The sequence below is a fragment of the Pseudonaja textilis genome, chromosome 1 (assembly GCF_049901715.1).
Source record: "Pseudonaja textilis isolate UNSWEBS1 chromosome 1, rPseTex1.2, whole genome shotgun sequence".
Lineage (NCBI taxonomy): Eukaryota > Metazoa > Chordata > Lepidosauria > Squamata > Elapidae > Pseudonaja > Pseudonaja textilis.
Window position 1 is genome coordinate 8,389,975 of NC_141990.1, and position 24,264 is coordinate 8,414,238.

A 24,264-nucleotide genomic window follows, 5' to 3' on the forward strand; every position below is an offset into this window, starting at 1 on the left:
TAGATAGATGATAGATAGATAGATAATAGAGATAGATAGATAGATAGTTAGATATATAGATATATAGAGTAGATATAGATTAGATAGATTAGATAGGTAGGTAGGTAGGTAGGTAGGTAGACTGTATTTATAGATATAAATATATAGAGAGAGAGATTAGAGATAGATAGATAGATAGATAGATAGATAGATAGATAGATAGATAGATAGATAGATAGATAGATGATAGAGATAGATAGATAGTTATATATATAAATATATAGAGTAGATATAGATTAGGTAGGTAGGTAGGTAGACTGTATTTATAGATATAAATATATATATAGAGAGATTAGAGATAGATAGATAGATAGATAGATAGATAGATAGATAGATGATAGAGATAGATAGAGTTATATATAGAGATATATAGAGTAGATATAGATTAGATAGGTAGCTAGGTAGGTAGATAGATAGATTGTATTTATATATATATATATATAGAGAGAGAGAGATTAGAGATAGATAGATAGATAGATAGATAGATAGGTAGATAGATAGATAGATGATAGAGATAGATAGATAGAGTTATATATAGAGATATATAGAGTAGATATAGATTAGATAGGTAGGTAGGTAGGTAGAGATAGATTGTATTTATATATATATATATATAGAGAGAGAGATTAGAGATAGATAGATAGATAGATAGATAGATAGATAGATAGATAGATAGATGATAGATAGATAGATAGATAGATAGTATTTATATATATATATATATATATATATATATAGAGAGAGAGAGAGAGAGAGAGAGAGAGAGAGAGAGAGAGAGAGATTAGAGATAGATAGATAGATAGATGATAGATAGATAGATAGATAGATAGATAGATAGATAGATAGATAGATGATAGATAGATAGTATTTATATATATATATATATATATATATATTTGTTTTCTGAGGTTCTGGGTATTTGTATGTGGATCTTTGTTGTTGGGTTTCTCCGCGTAGATTCAGTGTCTAGGCAGCTTTGATGAAGTCTCATTCATCATCATCAGGCCTCTGTCTTTGGCTCTTTTCATCACTCTGAAAAGCAAGAGCCAAAGACAGAGGCCTGATGATGATGAATGAGACTTCATCAACGTTGCTGTCAGACACTTTGAATCTAGCAGAAACCAACAAAGATCCATATATATATATATATATATATATAAGAGAGAGAGAGAGAGAGAGAGAGAGAGAGAGAGAGAGATTAGAGATAGATGATAGATAGATAGATAGATAGATAGATAGATAGATGATAGATATGCTGATCATTGGCTGGTAAAGAAAGACAGGGTGGTGGTTAGGAAGTGGGAGAAACCACAGCGTCTTTTCTGCTCTTCCCTGACCTCGCTTGATGGTCTTCCAGGGCTTTGGCGCCTTTGAGCGATCCATCTTGACCCAAGTAGATCACATCCTGATGGACAAAGAGAGGTTACTCCGTCGGACCCAGACCAAGAGGTCAGCATACAGGGTGCTGGGAAAAACCCCTTCGGATGCTGAGGTGCTTCCAGAAACCGAACTGGACGAGACGGTAAGGAATAATGACGCAGATTGAACTAAGCAGGGGGAACACATTGGCTCTCTTAGTTGGAAGAAATTGATTTGTGGGGGGGGGGGTGGGGGGGAGCTGATCGCAACAAATTTCAGGTAGTCCTCAACTTATGACCATTCATTTAATGACTGCTTGAAGTTACGACGGTGTCCAAAAAAAAGTGACTTACAGCTGGTCCTTCAACTTATAGCCGTCATAGTTTCCCTGTGGTCATATGGCCACAGTTGAGGCACTTGGCAGCAATATTTACAATATTTGCAATGCTCCAGGTCACATGATCATTATTTGCAACCTATCCAGGGGGCTTCCGACAGGCAAAGTCAGTGGGGGGGAGCCAGATTCGTGATTCACTTAACGACCGCAATGAAAAGGGTTGCAAGATTGGGCCTGGCTCACTTAACAACTGCATCCCTTTGCAACAGTTTTGGTCCCAGTTGTGTTTGTAAGTCAAGGGCTACCTGTCGCGCACTGTTACACGACTGTGGTGGTTGTTAAATGAATCCATTTAAAGCAGTGGGCTTTTGGTGTGTGTGTGTGTGTGTGTGTGTGTGTGTGTGTGTGTGTGTTCAGGTGACTATGGGACACTGCAAGTCACCATATATGCAAGCCGGTTGCTTAGGGCTCCAAATGCAACCACACAACCACAAAATGTGTGTGCATGCGTGTGCAGTTGTCGTAACTCCAGGTCTCTTTAACTTTAAGCTAAGATAACCTAGTGTCCTTTTTTTTTTTTTTTTAACTCTGAGCACATTGGTATACATTAAATATGAACATTTGTTGCCTGCTCTCTAGAGCAAGCAAGGGTGTCAAACTTGCATCGTCACGGAAACATCACGTGACATATCGTGACCTCCCCCCCCCCAGTTGCTAAACCGGGTGTGGGCGTGTCCAGCCCGCAGGCTGCGAGTTTGACAGCCCTGCTCTAGAGACAGTATAGATCTAACCAAACACAAACAGAATACACATGTACACATGCTATATACATATATACATATATAGCTTCTCTCACTTGCTCTCCCACTCCCTCCCTCCCTGTCCCCTCCCCCTCTCTCCCTCCCTCTCTCCCCTGTCCTTCCCTCCCCGTCTCCCTCTCTCTCTTCCTCCCCCTGTTTCCCTTTGTCCCTCTCTCCCTCCCTCCGCTGTCTGTCTCCCCCTCTCTCCCCCTCCCTCTCTCCTTCACCCCTTGTCTCCCTCTCTATCTCCCTCCCACTCCCCTGTCCCTCTTCCCCTGTCCCCTCCCCTCTCTCCTTCTGCCTCCTTCACACTCTCTCTCTCACTCCCCTCTCCCTCTCTCCCTCTCTCCCTCCCACTCTCCCTTCCCTCCCTCCCTCCCCTGTCCTTCCCTCCCCTCTCTTCCTCCCACTCTCCCCTTCCTTCCCTCTCTCCCCTGTCCTTCCCTCCCTGTCTCCCTCTCTCTCTTCCTCCCCTGTCTCCCCTTCTCCCTCTCTCCACTGTCTGTCTCCCCCTCTCTCTCCCCCTCTCCCTCTTTCCCTCACCCCTCTGTCTCCCTCTCTATCTCCCTCCCACTCCCCCCTCTCCTCCTGCCTCCCTCACTCTCTCTCCCACTCCCCCTCTCCCTTCCTCCTCCCCTGTCCTTCCCTCCTCCTCCCTCCCTCCCTCCCTCCCTCTCTCTTTCTATGCGTACACACACACTAATCACTGTTCATTTTGAATACATGGCGAAAAGAGGAAACTTGAGAGTTCATAACGTTGATGCTATATGGAGCAAAACTGTGATTGAATCTAGATGTTCTTCAAATACCACGAAGCCCCCTCCCACAAGGTAACAAGGAACTTTAAATGGTCATTAAGTGATCGGTCGCTTAGTGAGGACTGCCTGTAAAGGTTAGGTGGACTCAGATGGAGCAGCGTTACCAGTTTCCTTTATGGGAAACGGCTGTTCGGTGCAGCTGGGGTGATGTGTTTGTTTGAAAAGAGCCACATCTTGTGAAATTTCCTATTTTGCATGCACAGTGGGCTTCCCTCCGCCCGCCCCCCCCCCCCACCTTTCAAATCCTGGATAACTAGAGTAATATGTCATGTTTATAAGCTATCATCTGATTTGAAAATCAAGGACTTGTTTGCTTGAGCTGTGCAAAGACTTTTGACGGATGATGGTCTTCCTGGACCTTCTCACTCCAGAAAGAATGCACATAGGAGAGGGAACAAAATAGCCCTGCCTTCGGTGTCCGTTTGAGTGTACATATATTATAGACAAATTGTGTATGTACAAAAGCTTCTCTTGGTTTTGAAGTCAAAGCATGCCCCAAGATGCTCGAAACAGCTCATTTAAAGTTCAAGGCAGTAGTCACCCTTTTGAAATGGGAGATTTCATGGTATTTCACATTCAGAATGAAGCATTTTTGCATATTCCGAAGATTTCTGGAGCAACAAATAGCAAAGCAGTGCGAGAGGGTTGTGGGGAGGTTAGCAAAAGAAGGAAGAATAGTCAGTCAAAAAGAAAGAAAGTAAGTAATTGAGCCTGTTGGCGGCTTATCTCATAAACAGCAATTCAGTCCAGGTGAAGAGAAAGCTGAGAAGAAGAAAAAGTTTAAATTATCCTAAGAGATTCTGCTTTATCTCTTAAATGGCAATTCAGCTCTGGTGGAGAGAAAGCTGGAAAGAAGCATTTCAATGTCTATTTAAGCATCCCCATCTTAATGGACTCACCAGAAAGGAAGGTGGGGAATTCCTCTTAGGCTGCCCAAAATTCTCTATTGATCCCAGAGGAGCATTGAATAAAATCTGTGTAGTTCTTGCTTAATTGTTCCTGACTTGTAGCATGGAATCTCTTGACACTTGTGGTACCTTTAAACATGAGCAAATGTATTATTGTATGCGCAAGAAGAGCTTCAGTAATAATAGATTTCTTATATTTATGGTGCCACAAGATCTTCAGTAGTATAGAAGATGGTAAGGAGGCATTCTTCAAATGTCTGAACTACACATTGCTTTACTTCTGGTTACACCTCTTGACCTGGTAGGTCAAATGGAGGAAGCTAGAATGACTGACGGCCACTACTGACTGTCAAACAAAACTTCAGATAGCAATAGCACTTAGACTTACATACTGCAATACTGCAGGCTACTCCTGCTGACTGCCAGCTGCCAGCAGTTTGGCAGTTCGAGTCTCACCAGGCTCAAGGTTGACTCAGCCTTCCGTCCTTCTGAGGTCGGTTAAAATGAGGACCCAGATTCTTGGGGGCAATAGAGGCTGACTCTGTAAAACCGCTTAGTATATAAGACAGTATATAAGTCTTATTGCTATTGCAGGCAAATTCTGACCAGCTCAAGGTTAACTCAGCTTTCCATCCTTCCAAGATCAGTCCATCCTTCCTTCAGTCCATCCTTCCAAGATCAGATTCCTGGGGGCAATAGAAGCTGACTCTGTAAAACCGCTTAGGGCTGGAAAGCGCTTTGAGGCAGTATATAAGTCTTATTGCTATTGCAGGCAAACTCTGCCAACTACCAGGAGTTCGATTCCTGACCAGCTCAAGGTTAACTCAGCCTTCCAGCCTTCCAAGATCAGTAAAATGAGGACCAGATTGTTGGGGGCAATAGGTTGACTCAGCAAACTGCTTAGAGAGGGCTGGAAACCACTGTAAAGTGGTATATAACTCTAAGTGCTATTGCAAGCAAACTCTGGCCACTACCAGGAGTTTAATTCCTGACCGGCTGAAGGTTGACTCAGCCTTCCATCCTTCCAAGGTTGGTAAAACGAGGCCCCAGGTTGCTGGAGGCCATACGCTGACTCTGTAAACCGCTCAGAGAGGGCTATAAAGCACTGTGAAGCAGTATATAAGTCTGAGTGCTATTGCTATCTACAAAAGCCACTGTGAACCTAGATCAGTAGTTCTTAAGCCGTTTCACCCAATTACCTTTTCCCACACTCAAATGCTGTCATTGTCTTCACCTCCCCAGGATCTGTTGTTTTGCACAAGTTTTGGCAGTGGCATTCTCCTTAACTCACAAACAAGCAAACGCAAATGGCTCCACTACCCTCAGGGTACGCCCGGATTACACACACACACGCATAACCCCCAGTTTAAGAACCACCGTTCTAGCTTGGAGCTGTGACAGTCCTCATGGAAGTATCTCTTCTTTCTCGCCCTTCTAGGAGACGCTTCCTCCAGCAATGTCAAATGCCCACCTCAAAGACCTGGACGAGGAGATCTTCGATGACGATGACTTTTATCACCAGGTGAGTCCCGCCTGACAAGCGCAAGTGTGTTGAAGGAAAGCCACCTGAACACGTTAAGTGTCCATTACTGGGGGATTTTTCCCCATCATCTGGCTGAAGAGTTGTGTGAAACAGAGTTTTTTACACACACACACACACACAAACACACACACACACACACACACGTAAACCTCTCAACTGATCTGATCGCTGCTGAGGCCAGCATAGCTGGGCGTGAGTAGGGAAAAATGTTCCTCTAAAATGACATTCCAATGTTCTCCTTGGATACCCGTTTCCATCCCGACACGCATGTTGATGAACTGAAAAACGTTACAGGTACTCTTCGGCGCATGACCACAATGGAGCCTGCCCATCACAAGTTGTAAGTCATGACAGTCATAAATCACTTACATGACTGACCTGATTATACGATCTTTTTGGCCACGGTCACTAAGTGAACAGTGCAGTTGTAAGGTGACCGTTGCCGTCATTAAAAGAAACCAATGGTTCACTGTGGGCTGGTTTTATAAATGCCATTTTGGGGGAGGGGGACTGTGACCATGGGGTGCTGCATGTATAGCTGAGTACAGGTAGTCTTTGACATATGATAGGTTCATTCAGTGACTGTTCAAAGTTACAACGTCACTGAAAAAACAGCTGCAGCATCCCCATAACCATATGATCAAAATTCAAACACTTGGCACCCCTATTTATGACGGTTGCAGTGGTCCCTGGGTCTGGTGATCCCCTTTTGCGACCTTCTGCCAAGCAGAGTCAACGGGGAAGCCAGCTTCACTTAACGGCCATGCTGCTAACTTGACCGCTGCGATGATTGACTTAATAACTCTGGCAAGAAAGATTGTAAAAAGGGACAAAGCTCACTTAACAAGCGTCTCACTTAGCAACATAAATTTTGGACTCGACTGTGGTCGTAAGTTGAGGACTACCTGTTGTGGTTCTCCGGCAGCAGGTACGGATAGCTGAGGTCTCGGAGAGCGAAGACTCAGATGAGGGGCCTGTGTGTGTGATGCAGGGATGGGGCCAGGACCATCAGGGAGTGGAAGGCTGCCTTCGGAGATTGTGGAGGCTGGCAGCAGTGATGAAGAGCCCACCGAGGAGCCTGTGCCCAGTGCGCTTGCGCTCAGGGCTGCTCGAAGGAAAGCGCAACTGCAGCAGCACGGGTAACTCGGGAGTAAGGCTGCAAGGTGATGGCCCCTCCCTTAAGGGATAAAAGCCAGCTGAGAAACTGGAGTTTTTTGCAGGAAGCAAGGAAGTTTTTTGCACTCAAGACTTGTGGATGTTCAGAATATCTTGGTTGGTGTTTGGAGACTCTTTGTGTTTGAAACATTTCTTGGCAACTTTATCTAGTGTTCTTGGCAGCCTTGCACAACCTTGGCAAGGCTCGTTCTTATCAGAGACAATTAGTTTGAAACAGCCTTTTAACCGGGATGGAATTAGTAAAGAATCATTAAAAGGTTTTGCTGTTACCTCCTTTTCGTGTTTGTTTCCTTGGAACAAGGTTTGGGTCAGAACACTGCCTGTCTCCGACTCGTGATCATGTGACTGCGGGTGAGGGTGGCCATCGAAACTTCAGAACTGGCTCATCAGTACCACCAGACAGATCTTTCATCTTCTGTGCTCTCGAACGGTCACTGAGTGACTGGCCATAAGTCGAGGACTATCTGTATTGTGAATAAATAGCAATAGCAACAGCATTTTAGGCTTGCATCCTGCCCCATGTTGTTTCATCATTCTCTGGGTGGTTTACAACATGAAAGCATTATTTTGCATATTGCCCCCAATAATCTGGGCCTTCCTTTTATCGACCTCTGAAGGATGGAAGGCTGAGTCAAACTTGAGACCCACCAGGATCGAACTTCAGCTGTGGGCAGAGTTAGCCTGCAATTCTGCATTCTAAAAGGCCCCTAAAGGTTCCTTTCTTCTTTTCTTTTCCTTAAAAAAAAAAAAAGTGGGGTGTATTTGAACCCATGGACAAAATGTCCATCTCTGCAGTGGAGTACAGGTAGTCCTCAGCGTATGGCCATAATTGAGCTCGAAGTCTGTGTTGCTAAGTGAAAAAATTGTTAAGTGAATTTTGTCTCATTTTACGACTTTTTTTCTGCCACATTTGTTAAGTGAATCCCTGCAGTTGTTAAATTGTTGTTGTTAGTTGCAAAGTCGTGTCCGACCCATCGCGACCCCATGGACAATGTTCCTCCAGGCCTTCTTGTCCTCTACCATCTCCCGGAGTCCATTTAAGGTCACACCTACTACTTCAGCAACTCCATCCAGCCACCTACTTCCTTCTCTGCCGTCCCCTTCTTCTTCTATTGTCCTCAATCGTTCCCAGCATTAGGCTCTTCTCCAGGGAGTCCTTCCTTCTCATGAGGTGGCCAAACTGTTTGAGTTTCTTCTTCAGGATCTGGCCTTCTAAAGAGCAGTCAGAGTTGATCTCCTCTAGGACTGACCGGTTGGATGGCCTTGCAGTCCAAGAGACTCGCCAAGGGAGTCTTCTCCAGCACCAGAGTTCAAAGGCCTCCCTTCTTTGGCGCTCAGCCTTCCGTATGGTCCAACTTTCACAGCCATACATTGCAACTGAGGAAACCAGAGCCTTGACTATACGCACTTTTGTAGGCAAGGTGATGTCTCTGCTTTTTAGTATGCTGTCTAGATTGGCCATAGCTTTCCTCCCCAGGAGCAAGCATCTTTTGATTTCTTGTCAGTAGTCCCCATCTGCGGTGATCTTGGAGCCCAGGAAAATAAAATCTGTCACTACCTCCATTTCTTCTCCATCTATTTGTCAGGAATTTGAGAGGGCCGGAATGCCACGATTGCTAAATGAGTAACACGATTCAGTGAATCTGGTTCCCCCATTGGCTTTGCTTGTCAGAAGGTCACCAAAGGTGAAAGGAGAAGGGGGCGGCCGAGAAGGAGATGGTTAGAAAATTGCATGAGAATGGGGCATGCAGTTCAGAGTAATTGTGGCTGGGTGTTGGTGAACGCTGGCATGTCACCCAAAACGCTGCGGTGTTTCCCCTTTGACAAGTGTGTCACATGTTTGCCACCGCTGCCTTAAAGGAGATTGTGTCAATCAATAAACAGACAGGCAATCGATTGCTGGGATACAGAGCCGGTAAAGTTTCACAGTGTTGGGACTTCGAATCATATTGTGCCGTCTGCAAATACTTTTCATTTGCTGTTCCATGGCTTCAGACTTGAACAGTGTCGCAGCTCTGTGATCCCTCCTCCAAGGAGCAGGGATGCCAAGGTTAATCCAAATTAAAGCTCAGAGCGGAAACAAGAACGATCTGAATCTAAACACCTTCGGTTCCCGAGAGTTGTCGCCTGCTTGCTTCGGGATTTCAGACGTAGATTTTGGGGGCCCGCAGGCCGAGAGCGTCGACTAAACAGGAGCGCTTCCAGTCTGAAATTTGGGGTGTTGGGTTTTTTTTTAAAGAGGTTTGGTGCTTGCATACTTGGTGCTCCGATGGCGTGTCTGCCCGTCTGTGTTCTGACCCAGGCTTCGTTCAAATTAAGAAAACACAAACTGTGTGTAAAAGCAAACCTATTTTAATGCGACACTTGGAGTTCTTTGCATTCCCAGACAAAACTCATTAAACACAATTGTCTGTGATAGGAGCACGCCTTTCAGGGTTGTAAAAGGCTGCCAAGAAACAGAAGTCCAATTACTGAGAAATATCAACTCACAGAAGTTCCGGCAAAGACAAACCAGAGTTCGCAGGGCTTCAAAGAGGAATAAGAGTCTAATGAACTTCTTTGCTTCCTGCAAAGAGCACATCCCCGAGGGCTGGCTTTTATCCCTTATGGGAGGGGCAATCACTTCCCAGCCTTACTCCCAAGTTACCCCTGCTGCTTCAGCTGCTCTCTCCTAGCAGCCCTGCGAACACACGCACTGGGATCAGGTTCCCCGGGGTCCTCTGCTTTACTGCTGCCAGACTCCAAAGGCTCCTGAGGTATCACCCCACTCTGACCCCACCCTGGCCCCATCTCTGCATCAGATGCAGGACCTTCATCCAAGTCCTTGCCAGACTCCCTGACTGGTTCCCTTTCGTCCTCACTGTCAGATAACCTCTGCCGTCTGCACCAGCTGCCGGCGAACCACAACGGTCTATACCTGTCAAACAGAGAAAGGAGGGAAGTCCCAGATGCCAACATCCGGCAGCTGAAGATGAAACAGGCTTGGCTTTGGGATGCCTGCTATCTCTTAAATACGGAGCTGGGGTAGCTTCCGTCATTTACCTGGATCTGGCAGCAGTTGTGACAGCTTAGCAGCCGCTCGTACATCACAGGTAGACACCTGCTCAGCAAAGAGGCAGCTGCCCTTTCGGTGCTCCCGCTTCTCTCTCCCTCCTTCTCTCTTTCTCTCTCTTTCCTTCCTCTTCCCCAGGTGGCTTCTCGGAAGAGGACAGACCCTAAAGATTGCCCCTTTGTGTTGTCTGTGTAATAGTGGTGAACGGGGACACCTCTTGACAGACAAAAGGTGCCGCGCCCATTTTTCTGACCTGGTTAAGCTTCTTCCGCTACTAAGCAGGATTTGGCAGACAGATCGGAGCTCAAATCTTAGGTATTGATAAGGAGCAAGTGGGGGAAGTGTGTTTCCTTTCCCCTCCCAATTAAACAGACTTCATGAAAGATGTTTGTTGGCTTTGGGAGGGAAGAGGGAAGGGATTGGGCCCCTAGTTTAATCCTCCCCTCACCCACCCCCCATGAATAAGTCCTAAACACATACTGGTTTGCAATTATTTTATTGATTAGATTTTAAAAGTAAGGCAGCAAACATACATAGTACTCCTCCCTCCTTCTATTTTCTCCACAACAACAACCCTCTGAGGTGGGATGGGCTGAGAGAGAGTAACTGGCCCAAAGTCACCCAGCTGACTTTCATTCATAAAGCAGAACTAGAATTCACCGTCTCCTGGTGATTGGCCCAAAGTCACCCAGCTGGACTAATCCATCAGTGGGTTAGGGTCAACTTTTTAGAGCCTTGTTTCATTTTGGGACAGAGGCAAGTTTAGTTCCTTTGTTAAGTTATATAGCTATATTGTGTTTCTTGGGGATTTGATTTACCCCTTTCTTGCTTGTTTCCCTGTAAAAAATGGAGCCCCCAATATCACATCTCTGGGTTTATAGGCTTTTATTTTATACTCAGATGCCAGAAACTTTCTTGGAGGAGAATAAGCCCATGCAAACTATTTTAGCAGTAACTGGGAGAAGGATCTTGGAGTCTTAGTGGACAAGCAATTAAATACGAGTCAGCAGTGGGGCAGCCAAAAAAGCTAATGCAATCCTAAATTGCATTAACAGAGGGATACCATCAAGATCAAGGTGTTGTAATGACGAGGCAGTCGAGGTGTTTGATCATGATCAAATGAATCATGATGATCTTTATTGGAGTCAAGTCTTGCAATTATACACATTTTTAGTAATCCTCTAACATTGGTTAACTTTGGTTTCTGCTTGACTTTCGTGAGGTACTAATACCACTCTATAAAGCCTTAGTAAGATCACACTTAGAATACTGCATCCAGTTTTGGTCACCACACTATAAAAAAAAGATGTTGAGACTCTAGAAAAGTGCAGAGAAGAGCAACCAGGATGATTAGGGGACTGGAGACTAAAACATATGATAAACGGTTACAGGAACTGGGCCTGGCTAGTCTAGTGAAGAGAAGGACCTGGGGAGACAGGATAGCAGTCTTCCAATATTTGTGGGGCTGCCACAGAGAGGAAGGGGTCAAGCTGTTTTCTAAAGCTCCTGTAGGCCAGAGAAGGAATAATGGATGGAAACTGAACAAGGAAAGATTCAACCTGGAAATAAGGAGAAACTTTCTGACAGTGAGAACAATCAACCAATGGAACAGACGTTGCCCTTGGAAGTTGTGGGAGCTTCATCACTGGAGGCTTTCAAGAAGAGACCTGTCAGACATGGTGTAGGGTCTCCAGCTTGGGAGGGGGAGGGGGGGTTAGACTAGATGACCTATAAGGTCCCTTCCAACTCTGTTAATCTGTTAATGTAAAGTTGGAGAGTTATTTTTGCTTGGTATGAGATTCTTGCAACTACAGATATTTTTTTTCTGGGCTGTAGGCCAACTTCCGGCTCGGTCGACTGGCAGAGGTGGTGGTAGGGGGTGAGGGGATTGTTTCCTGTGCATGCTGCTTTCATGAATGCAGCTTGGCTGGTGCATGTGCATGCTCACCCGTTACTTCTGCGGCCCAGTTCCGAAGAGGCTGTGGCCCAGGGCTTGGGGGCTCCTGCTGTAGATCACCCAAGGAGCAAATGGGATGGGGTTGAATCCTTATCAGATGTGTCTTCATTGAGAATGAAATTCTTCTTATTTCAGGAATAGCATTTACATAAGACTCTCATGTATGTAAATTGCAGCAGGTGGCAGTATCTAGCCAACCTCAGCTGTCCTCAAAGTTATAAGTAGGTCAAGATTAGAGAGTGCCCTCAGATAGCACTATCCCAAATCTGAATGGGGATCCAAAGTATACCCAATGGCAGATCGCTCTTGCCAGAAAACTAGGTGTGAGCCCACTAACGAAACCACAGCAGAAAATCCAACTCCAGAGAAAGGCTAAAAGTACTTTTATTGAGGTTGGCTCTAATAAGAGAATTTCTGATTCTACCAATAAAGGAGAATGTCTGGAGCTCAGTCTTGAAATGAAGGGTCCCCATTTCAATGCTGAGTTTGGAATATTTTCTTGTAGACGTTTCATTATCCAAACATCAGTGCTAGTGAGTGCTCCTTACTAGTGCTCCTCTGTGCATACTCCCTTTCTCTTAGATTTCTTATCCCACCTTTGCTATTGTTATTTCTATACACAATTTAAGATAGTGAACATGCCTAATACTTTCTCCCCCTCCTCTGATTTTCCCCACAACAATAACCCTGTGAGGTGGGCTGGGCTGAGAGAAAGTAACTAGTCCAAAGACACCCAACCAGTTTTCATGGTAATGGTGGGACTAGAACTCAGTCTCCTGGCGATGGACCCTGTCACCCTTGATTGGCCCAGAATCACCCAACTTGTTTTCATGGCTAAGGCGGGACTAGAACTCACAGTCTCCTAGTGATTGGCCCAAAGTCACCCAACCAGTTTTCATGGTAATGGTGGGACTAGAACTCAGTCTCCTGGCGATGGACCCAGAGTCACCCATGATTGGCCCAGAGTCACCCAACCTGTTTTCATGGCTAAGGCAGGACTAGAACTCAGAGTCTCCTGGTGATTGGCCCAAAGTCACCCAACCAGTTTTCATGGTAATGGTGGGACTAGAACTCAGTCTCCTGGCGATGGACCCAGAGTCACCCATGATTGGCCCAGAGTCACCCAACCTGTTTTCATGGCTAAGGCGGGACTAGAACTCACAGTCTCCTGGTGATTGGCCCAAAGTCACCCAGCCAGTTTTCCTGGTGATGGTGGGACTAGAACTCACAATCTCCTGGTGATGGGCCCAAAGTCACCCATTCAGTTTTCAGATCTACGGTGGGACTAAAACTCATGGTCTCCTTATTTCTAGCCTGGTGCCTTAACCACTAGACTAAACTGGCTTATTATACAAATGAGTCTTAGAAGTTACCAGGAGCTGAACCTGTTTCAAGAGAGAATTAATCCATGCCTTTATATTTAAAAGTAATGAAACCTGATTTGTTAACAACTTTGGAAGGTCCTTGGCTTTCATGCCCCTATGGCAGGGGTCTTCAAACTTGGCAAGTTTAAGACTTGTGGACTTCCACTCCCAGAATTCCTTCTCCAGTCATGTTAGCTCAGGAATTCTGGAGGTTGAAGTTCACAAGTCTTAAACTTTGCCAAGTTCGAAGACCCTTGCTCTATGGGCGTCTGAATTTTTGGTTGAAATTGGAACCTTTGGTCAGTGAAAGAGAGCCCATAACACTCTGAAATAGCAGTTAAGCATCTTGTATCATGAAAAAAATCCTCAACATTTTCAGTAGAGCTCAACTTGTGTCAATTTTTGTGGTCGTATCAATGTCGATTTCTGGGCAGTCTGAAGAATGTATTTATTCTGAAAATTTATATAGTCCCTTTCTCGCTTGCAACGATTCTAGGCGGCTTACAAATAATAAAAACACATTATAGAAAAATAGAAAAATAAGGAAAAAAAATTACTCACCCACCCATCCCCCTGGCAACCACATGCAATTTGTTTACTCTTGCTACTTTCTGGGCATTTTTCATGGATTTCCCAGATGAATCTTCGGTCTCAGGATCACTTTGTGGTCTCCCATTCAAGTACTAAAATGGTCCTATTTGGCTTAGCTATTTGAGCTCGGTCAAAATTGGCAAGGAACTGCCTCCTGACCATCACTGACCCAGCATATACATATCTCAAAAAACAAACAAACAATCTATGACTTGACATCATCTTTCATTCAAGGATAGAAAAACCCAGGAAGTTAAAACTGTTGATTTTTCTACAGATGTTAAAAATGATAATGGTGAATCTCCTGTCAGGGTTCCAAGTAACATACCCGTAGGAAACAAAACCCTGAGGCAAGTATATTCCTCAAAGAATAAGTTTATTGGATATGTCATATTGGCACAGGCTGGTGAAAACCGACTCCGACTATTCCCGCGGTTTTCACCGAATTAAAAGTAAACGTTTGTCACTTTCTCAAAACAGCCAGTCTGTCAACTCATAAACTATTTCTATGGTTTTTTTAGAGTTGCCAACAGAAAGGGAGGGGGGAGCAGTGCGGCAGCTTGGAAATCAAAAGTGCATTCCATAAGTAGTTTTCAAAGATAGGAACTAGGTGACTGAAGTTTCTGCCACGCAAAATTCTATCTGGAGAACATGATTGATGACTCTTGGCTATGGATTTGTCCCATTGGAGAATATGAATTACGATACACCCCGGGGGAGCGGGGGAAAACCAGGGTCAAGGGTGACAGTGAATTATGTGTCCTCACATAGTCACATGGTCCAGTCAGGATACTGTCCAGTTGCTAGGTGACTCCTTCCGAGCACCTGCAAGGATGTCCTTGGTTCTCACGAGAAAGTATTTCGTTTTGGCTACAACACCCCAACTATCTCCATGCCCCTCTCCCTAGCGCTCCTCAGTGAGGCCAGTTTCAAGGCTGACATCTTGATCTGCTTCTGCCTATCCTTTCCATAGGAACGTTTGTGTTGATCATAGCTAGCAACCGATTCCTGGCGATAACGTTGCAACAATTTTTTTTTGTGGTTTTATATTTGTTAATGGATTTGGGTTTCTCTCCAGTCCTGGCTTGCGGGCATGTGGAGAACGGATTTTAAGTCTAAAAGTGGCAAATATTCTGTACCCACGTATAAAATGTCTGATCTTGAATTTTCGAGGCGCGATGAACGAAAACGCAGCCAGCGACGGACTGACTGCCCGCCGATGTTAGTAAAAGATGGAGAGGATCTGCCCATTTCCCCCACCACCCCACCCCCTGGCTTTCTTTCCTTCTGACAAGCCGGTTTACCTTAATTAAACTGGTGAGTGATTAATACGGACAGTTGATCTCGTGGCTCTCATTAGGCGGGCGTTTAGGTTTTTCTTTGCTTTTTTCTTTTTGCAGAAATTGGCAACGCCTGCAGCCATCGCGTAGGTTAATGGCGAGGCAGGAATATTATCATCGGCGTGCATCTCCAGAATGGCTGAGTAGATGGTTAATAGCACGTTTTAAAGCTTCGTTTGGGGGGTGGTGTCTCTCTCTTAATAGTCTATGAAGAAAACGGCACCTTGTCAACTGCTTTGGGCAGTTAACAAGCAGGAACCGCGACCCATCAGCAGTGAGAGGGGATTCCCTCCCCTCGGGTTGTTGCTGAGCTGGAAATAGATGTAATCCACCTCTAATCTCCCGCAGCTGGAGAGGGGGGGGGATCATCCTCCCCGTCGTTTCTCTAAAGTTTGAGATTAAAGAAGAAACTCCACTGGCTTGTGCCATCCAACATCCTGTAGTGACCGGCTAGAGGTACTCCTCCACTTACGACCATGAAGCCTTGGTTTTGCCAAACGGGCGTGGGAAATCCAGGGTGTGAGGGAGCATATCAGGTGGCTTATTGCCTAGGTGGGTGGGTTATTGGGGTTTTTTGGAATTTTTATAATGGGTTTTAACTGTCTAGAGTCCCTGGGAGTGAGTGGGTAGCCATATAAATTTCCCAGATAGATGATTGATTGATTGATTGATTGATTGATTGATTGATACATACATACATAGGGATGGGGGATGGATGGATGGATGGATAAATAGATAAATAGATGATAGATAGATGATAGATACATACATACATAGATACATATATACATACATACATAGGGATGGGTGATGGGATGGATGGAGAGAGAGAGAGATAAATAGATGGATAGATGATAGATGGATGATAGATACATACATACATACATAGATACATACATAGGAATGGGTGATGGGATGGATGGATGGATAGATAAATAGATGGATAGATGATAGATAGATGATAGGTACATACATACATAGATACATACATAGATAGGGATGGGTGATGGGATGGATGGATGGTGGATAGATAGATAGAGAGATAAATACATAGATAAAACAGACAGAAAAATAGCAGCCATCGTAAGAAACCCCAAAGATAAAATTGACCTGGAAACCCAAGGCATATATGAAGTCCCCTGTGTATCATGCCCTGCCACATACATTGGACAGACCAATAGAAGAATAAGTACCCACCTAGATGAACACAAAAATGCAGAAAAAAAAAAACTGGAACACACTTCCTCACTAGTCCAACACATGAAAGCAACAGGTCGTAGCATTGACTTCAATGGCACCAAAACCCTAGCCACTGTAGAAAACCCCAGCCACAGAATCATCAGAGAAGCCATAGAGATTGAAAAAAGATCTGAAAGTATGAATAGAAGAGATGATTCCACCAGACTGTCAATTATTTGGAAGCCTGCACTCACAAACAAAAAACTCTCCACACCACAAGCCAGGCAAACACCTGGGCACAAACAGACTCCCCCTGATACCTCCAGCTCAAACACACCCCAACCAGGCACCCAGATGAAACCTAGCTTCCTAATAAATGATAGCCGTCCATTTACTCGGAGCCAAGCCGCACTAAAAGCCTCCAATAAAGGAATACAATGTTGCCAGCCAATCAAGACAAAAAAAGCCACAAAACAGACAGAAGATATTAGAAAGACCAATCAAGCAGAACACAGCAAACTCCAAGACCAATAAACACAGACCAAGACTCCCAAGCAACCAGGATGAAGAAAAAACCATTCTGGCACAGCAATAGGCTAGCCCCAAATTTAAAACTGAAACGGCTGTGAAAGTCTGACTCACAGACGAACACAATACAGAAGCCTGATGATGGCCAATGAGATTCTGCTGAAACGTTGCTACAACTTTAAAAGCACAACTATAATGACGTGGGAAAATATCCAAACAAAGCTGAATACCATACCATGTAAGTACCCACGAAAACTTAAGAAAACAGAGATAGATATATAGATACATACATACATACATACATATATAGATAGGGATGGGTGATGGGATGGATGGATGGTGGATAGATAGATAGATAGATAGATAGATAGATAGATAGACAGACAGACAGACAGACAGACAGACAGACAGACAGAGAGACAGCCTCCCTGCAGCCTCCTGGGAGCAAAAATGGGACACGGGTGTGCTTCCCCTCTGCACTCCCCTTGAGTTCACACATGTGCATGCCACCACCACCCCGTGCTCCCCCCTGCGCATGCGCAGGGGTCTCCCGCATGCGCCCCACACATGCGCAGCAGAGACTTGAAAGTCAGCTGGCTGGCTGGAAGCACGTGCACTGGAGCTGAGCTGGGGTGACAGCTCATGTGTCCTCAGAGAGGGCTCTGCATGCCACCTGTGGCACGCGTGCCATAGGTTTGCCATCCTGGCCCTATACCGTTTCAGATAAAGATGACTCGTGCAAGTGAGCCAAACTACCTGGTTCACAGAAAAAGTCAAAATGGTGTCCATTTTTCAGGAACCATGGGGAGAAGAAGCCAGTTGGATTTAGCAGTCGCTTTTCCCGGGCATTTTTCCTTTTTACTATTATTTATTTTTTTAATGCTGTGGGTGTGATTTCCTTATATTTGTCATCCCTAATGGGAATATGTGTGGGCCTGGCTACATTTTTTTTCCTCACTGTTTTGGCAAATAAATTTCAGTCGGAGTTGCTGAGGCCCCATGAAATATTACAGCTTCAGGAGAAGGACAGGGGATATTTGTTCTTCTTCCTGTTTTTTTTTTTTTTTTAGAAACCGTGCTAGAATGGGAAAAAAAAAAAAAGGACCAGTTCTTTCAGTAAATTAGTTTATCATTTATCCTGTATTTTGAAGCCCTTGCATGGCTCTGGAATCCATCTGGGGAGAGCTGTGGCGGGTGGGGGAAACTGGCTGGCTGGGAGGCCGTGGACCAAAAGGCAGAAAATCTAATTATATTTTTCAAAAAATGAAATGCTACAAGACTGTGTGTGTATGTGTGTGTGTCTGTGCACGTGCCTACGTGCAAGCAATCTAATTTTTTTTTCCTATGGGGTATCCTCCCCTTCCCTTCCATGCTGGTACGTTTAATGTTACTTTATTACAGATAGCCTTCGACTTATGACTGATCACTTAGTGACCATTTGACATTACAATAGACACCCCAAAAAGGGATTTACGGCCCAGTTCTGAAGTTACAACATCTCCCCTCCATGGTCATACTGAGTACAGGTTGGGCGCTTGGCAACAAGGTTGTATTTACGGCCATTTGCAGCATCCCATGGTCACATGACTGCGATTGACAATGTTTTTTCCCCTGGAAACGTGTGTTCACTTCTGGTTTCTGGGAGGGGGGGGAACACCCCATAGCAACCCATGGATTTGCTTAAGGACTTCCATTTTGTGACTGCCATATTTGCTTCAAGGGCAGAATCAGGTCCAGTCACACGATGACCTGCTTTACAACTGTCCTTATGGCCATGATGGCCAGGCTCTGTTACAGTCACAACTTGAGATTTCCTGTACTGTTATTAGTATGCCCTGTTTGGGTTCAAAAAACTTCTTTGCGACAACAAAACCTTCAGAGCTTTTAGTAAGACCGGCTTCTCCAACTTTGCAGCCTGCAGGCCAGTTAAGATTCAGACTTCAGAAGTTAGCCCTCCTTGTTAACGTTCCCTGGTTATGTTAGGATCCTCAGGTCTAGTTGCTCCTCATGTCCTGATTTTAGTTATTATTATTATTTTGCCAGCCAGTGAAAACCAACTTTTCCTCCACATTGCCATGAATTGACTAACGTATAAGCCTAAACCAGGTTTTTTTCAGATGGCAGAACTTCAAGTGGTACAAGAACTTAATGGGAGGTTCCTGAGAAATGGAGAGAGAGAGGAGGGAGGGAGGAAGAAAAGAAGGAAGGAAAGAGGGAAAGGAGAGCAGAGGAAAGGGGAGGGAAAGAAAGGAAAGCAAAGGAAAGAAAAAAGGAAGGAAGGAAGATTTAAACAGATTAAACAGATAATCAGAGTTGGAAGGGACCTTGTAGGTCATCTAGTCCAACCCCCTGCCCAAGCAGGAGACCCTACACCATTTCTGACAGACAGATGGGAATCCAGTCTCTTCTTGAAAGCCTCCAGTGATGAAGCTCCCACAACGTCCAAGGGCAACTTCTGGTCCATCGGAAGGAAGGAAAGAGGGAAAGGCATGCAGGAAGGAAGGCAGGAAGGAAGGAAAAAAGAAAAGGCAAAGAAGAGAAGGAAGGAAAAGACAACAACAAACAAATGAAAGGGAAGGAAGGAAGGAGAAACAGAAAAGGAAGGAAAGAAAAATAATGAAAGAAAAGAAAGAAAGAAAAAAACGAAAATTTCAAACTTGAAATGTATTTATTTTAAAAATTGACTGGTTTCACTGTCTAAAAAGCAATGACCAAAAGACAAGAATACATATTTTGTCAAAACAAACAAACAAATCCTCACACACATTGAAAGTATTTTTTTTGGTGGGGGGGAGAAAAAGTAGGGGGGGGGGGGAATCCCACCTTTAAAGACTAACATGTTTATTAAAAGTCTTAACAGGTCATTTTCTGCAGAAGATAAAAAAAAAAATGTCTAACAAGCTCGCTTACCCCGGCGGAAATACCTGGTGGTTACCTGTGCTCTAAAATAATGAACTAAAATGACAAAATGGTGCCCCAAAGTAGGAAGAAGTACCCTCCAAAGTATTTTTTTTTTTAAAAAAAAAAACAGGAATTCCTACTTCTTACTTTGCCGGCTGAGGAATTCTGGCAGTTGAAGTCCACAAGTCTTAAAAGTTGCCAAAGTTGGAAGACCCCCAACGTTACAGTATTGGCTGCCAACTCCACAATGCTTTTCAGCCGAGCCCCGCAGGGCTGCCGTTTACAAAGCTCAGCTGTCCTTACATCGGCTTGCTATGTTACCCATCTGTATGGGGTGGGTTTGGGCCTTGTATGTAGCTGCCAGGAGTGACTGTGATGAAGTGGAGAAGATAAACTGATAGATTGTGTGCCCAGGAAGATGTGGGAGAATCAGTCAGAGAAGCGGCATGGAGGGAGGGAGCTGGTTGGGTTTCCTGGTTTCTCTTCTTAGCCTTTTGAGAACAAAATTGTTGTCCCTTTGCACTTAAGGGCCCTGAATATAATTGCTACAGTCATAATAATTTGGCAGTAAAATAAACTGAAGAACCATCATGGGATGCTTTTAAAGCGGCTGGCTGTATTTATTTTTCTTTAAAGGGGAAGAATAAACAGAGAACTTAAGGAGGAAGGGTTTTATGGTTTTGCTTTATTAATGTATAATATTTGTTCAGCAAACATTAATTGGCAGAGATGCCAGAGCAGGGTTGTTGTTTTTTTTCAATCTTAGCAACTTTAAGATGCGTGGACTTCAAAATTCCCAGAATTTCCTAGCCAGTATGGATTCCCCAACCAGTATGGACTTCAACTTCCAGAATTCCCTAGCTAGTATGGCTAGGTAGGGAATTCTGGGAGTTGAAGTCTAATTGGTAAAGATGACAGAATAGAATTTTTTCAATCATAGCAATTTTAAGATATGTGGACTTCAATTCCCAGAATTCCCTAGCTATCTTACTGGCTAGGGAATTCTGGAAGTTGGCTGGGGAATCCAATCCAAGTTGGCTGGGAATTCTGGTAGTTGAAGTCTGTGCTGGCTGGGCACTTCATAGAGGTTGGGGGAATTCTGGGAATTGCAGTCCATGCATCTTAAAAGTTACCAAGGTTGAGAAAGACTGCCAAAATTTGAGTTACAGCTATCAGATAGCTATTTCTTCTCTCTTGGCCCATCTCATCCCATGGTACGTTTTTATTTATTTTTATTTATTTAGCCAAATTTTAAATAGGTACCCTGGGGAATGATTGATAGAGTTATCTATATAGAAGATCATAGCACAGAGGCATAGATAAAGCAACTGAGTCCTGAATGCGTAGGAAAGAGTTACCAACTTTTTTAAAAAAAATCGTTGTTTTTTTTAATTATACGATATCGGACTTTTCAGTACATTTTTCAGTACTCAAGAATGTTATGCCCATCAATGGGATAGTAAGCCTTTTACAGAAGAACGATAGTCCATGACTTATGACCATAATTGACCCTAAAATTTCTGTTGCTAAGTGAGACAGTTGTTAAGTGAGTTTTGCCCCATTTTACGACCTTTTTTGCCACAGTTGTTAAGAGAAGCACTGCGGTTGTTAAGTTAGTAAGCAGAGTTGTTAAATGAATCTGGTTTCTCCATTGACTTCGATTGCCAGAAGATTGCAAAAGGCAATCCCATCACCCTGGAACGTTGCAACCGTCTGCTAATCCCGAATTCCACCCCCCCCCCCACCCCATCCTCTTGCTCGGGATTTTAACGTGTGTGAAACTTATTTCACCCCACCAGGGCAGAGACGGATGCTTCACCCACCTTTCTCCCTGCATTTTCTGCCTGATCTTTCAAAGATCCTGAGCTGATATAGACGGGGCGGATTAAACTAATCATAAAATGATGAAGGGAATGCCGCAACGCTCATTGATTCGTCTGAAATTAACTGTAGTACAATAAGTCTTCCTAATGGCGTTCTGTGTTGCATTCCCAAGTGGATTCCGCTTTCCTCATTTTTTTTCCCTCCCTCTTTCTGTCACACCAAAAATCCCACCCACCCGCTTCCCCTTTGACGATAAAGATACTACATTCGTTCCTCAGCTTCGTTTCCAAGCTCAGTGTAGATACCCTACACTGATCAGTAGGGCCGAATGCTTCTGGAGATGACAGAATACAGAATAATAAGTGTTGGGAGGGTTGGTTGTCCAATCTCTTAAAAACGTCCAGTGCTGGAGCGTCGTCAAACTTGACAGCTTTAAGATTTATGGACTTCAACTCCCAGAATTCCTCCTCCAGTCATGTTAGCTCTGGAATTCTGGGAGTTTGAAGTCCACAAGTCTCAAAGCTGCCAAGTTTGAAGACCCTTGTTCTGGAGGCAAGTCGCTGTTCCACGGATTAATTGTTCTAGTTTTCAAGAAATTTCTCCTTAATTCCGGGTTGCTTCTCTCCTTGATTAGTTTCCATACATTTCTTCCCTTGCCTTCTGGTGCTTTGGGGAATAGGTTGAAACCACCCCACTTCTTTGTGGCAGACCATCCTTTAGGCCCTAAAGGGTTTCAAGGCTTGTCTTGGACAAACTGGGTTTGTATGGTGTCTCCACAGTATAGCTTAGTTTCTCATCTTCTATGAGTAGGAGATCCCATGTTTGTTCAATCTTGGCACAGAATGAAGAAAGAAAGCTGGTTTTTATATGTGACATACTTTTGACAGAAACTCCAGAATAAGTGTAGGATATCTCTATGACAATGGCCGAAAGCTACTGGAGATGACAGAATAACAGAGCTGGAAGGGAACTTGGAGGTCTTTTACTCCAACCCCCTACTCAAATATCTGTCCAATCTCTTCTTAAAAACCTCCAGTGTTGGGGCATTCACAACTTTTGGAGGCAAGTCATTCCATTGGTCTAACTGTCAGGAAATTTCTCCTTAGTTCTAGGTGATTTCTAGGGATTGGGGAATCCTGGCAGTTGAATTCCACAAGTCTTGACATTGCCAAGACTGGAGACCCTTGAAGACTTGTATCTTACTGAGCTATTTGCAAAATGTCTCTGCAATTAAATGGACTACTTCGTACTAGTACTAACTACTAGTTGTTATTCTTGTTGAAAGGTGCCAAATCTGCTGAGGAAATTCCGGGCTAATTTTCACAAACCCTGGCTTAGAATATAATCAAGAACAATAGATTCATAATATTCAAGTTACAGCCATAATGGAGCCTGCGCCCATCACAGTTGCAAGTCATGATCGTAAAGCAGGTCAACTCCATGACCGACTCAATTTTCTGACCTTTTTTTGTGGCAGTTGCTAAGTGAACACCGTGGTTATTAAACGAATCCCATTATTTGCTATGGTCTGGTTTATGCGTGGGGAAGGCGGTGCCGTCCGATCTTAGGAACCAGGTCATAAGTATATGACTGTCAGATTCATATCACCCCAATTTAGCTACATCAAATGGTAACAATGCAAATTTAAGAGTCAAGCAATGGACACAAGCTAGTTGTTTTTCTAAACCAAGAAGTTATAACTCAGAATAATTCTCTCTAGGAGTAGAACAGAAGGAAAAATCAGGAGAGAACAGCTGTTGGAAAGCATGGCTCCTAGCTTCAGAAGTCGTGATGCAAATCTAGGAAAGATCACCATGATTCTTTGCTTCCACCTTCGTCTTGATCTGCTCTTTCTCAATGTCATTTCCCGTTTTTCTTGCTTCTAGCTTCTCCGGGAACTTATTGAACGCAAAACCACTTCCTTGGATCCCAACGACCAAGTGGCGATGGGCAGGTAAATGCTTCAATATCATAGGCCTTGAACAAGATATAGAGGCTCTGCAACTGACAGCTCACTTTCAGACCCTTTTTTTCTAATACATTTTATTTATTTCAAAGATAAGTTGTTATAAAAAAAAAACCCTACAGAAAAAAAAATGCAAAGGTTACAAACAAGACAAATAATAATAATAATAAATGTGCACAGCATACATCAAACCAATGTTAAACATACATTGTCCACCCTAGTAGAATGTTGACCAATATGTCTCAAATAAATCTAGTAAATTCCTCACTCCACCCCCCTTTTTTGTGGAGGCTCTTGCTTTTAAAAGAGTGTGGTCTAACGGTTAAGGCACTAGGCTAGAAACCAGTAAACTGAGCTCTAGTCCCACCATAGGCATGAAAGCTAGCTGGAGGCGGCGAGTTCTAGTCCCACTTTAGGCATGAAAGCCAACTAGCTGACTTTGGGCCAATCACCAGGAGATAATGAGTTCTAGTCCCACCTTAGGCACGGAAGGTGACTGGGTGACTTTGGGTCAATCACCAGGAGACAGTGAGTTCTAGTCTCACCTTAGCCATGAAAGTCAGTTGGGTGACTTTGGGCCAG

At 44.1% G+C, this 24,264-nt stretch overlaps 1 protein-coding gene across 2 annotated transcripts in view; it reads left to right on the forward strand.

Annotated features, from left to right (window-relative positions):
* The window catches only part of AATF (apoptosis antagonizing transcription factor), a 100,262-nt gene that overhangs the window by 47,079 nt on the left and 28,919 nt on the right, over positions 1-24,264 (forward strand). For both annotated transcript variants that reach the window (XM_026710243.2, XM_087925338.1), the window contains exons 7-9: positions 1,397-1,561; positions 5,700-5,783; positions 23,603-23,670. In XM_026710243.2, the coding sequence (XP_026566028.1) occupies positions 1,397-1,561; positions 5,700-5,783; positions 23,603-23,670 (317 nt within the window). The remainder of the gene's footprint in view (positions 1-1,396; positions 1,562-5,699; positions 5,784-23,602; positions 23,671-24,264) is intronic.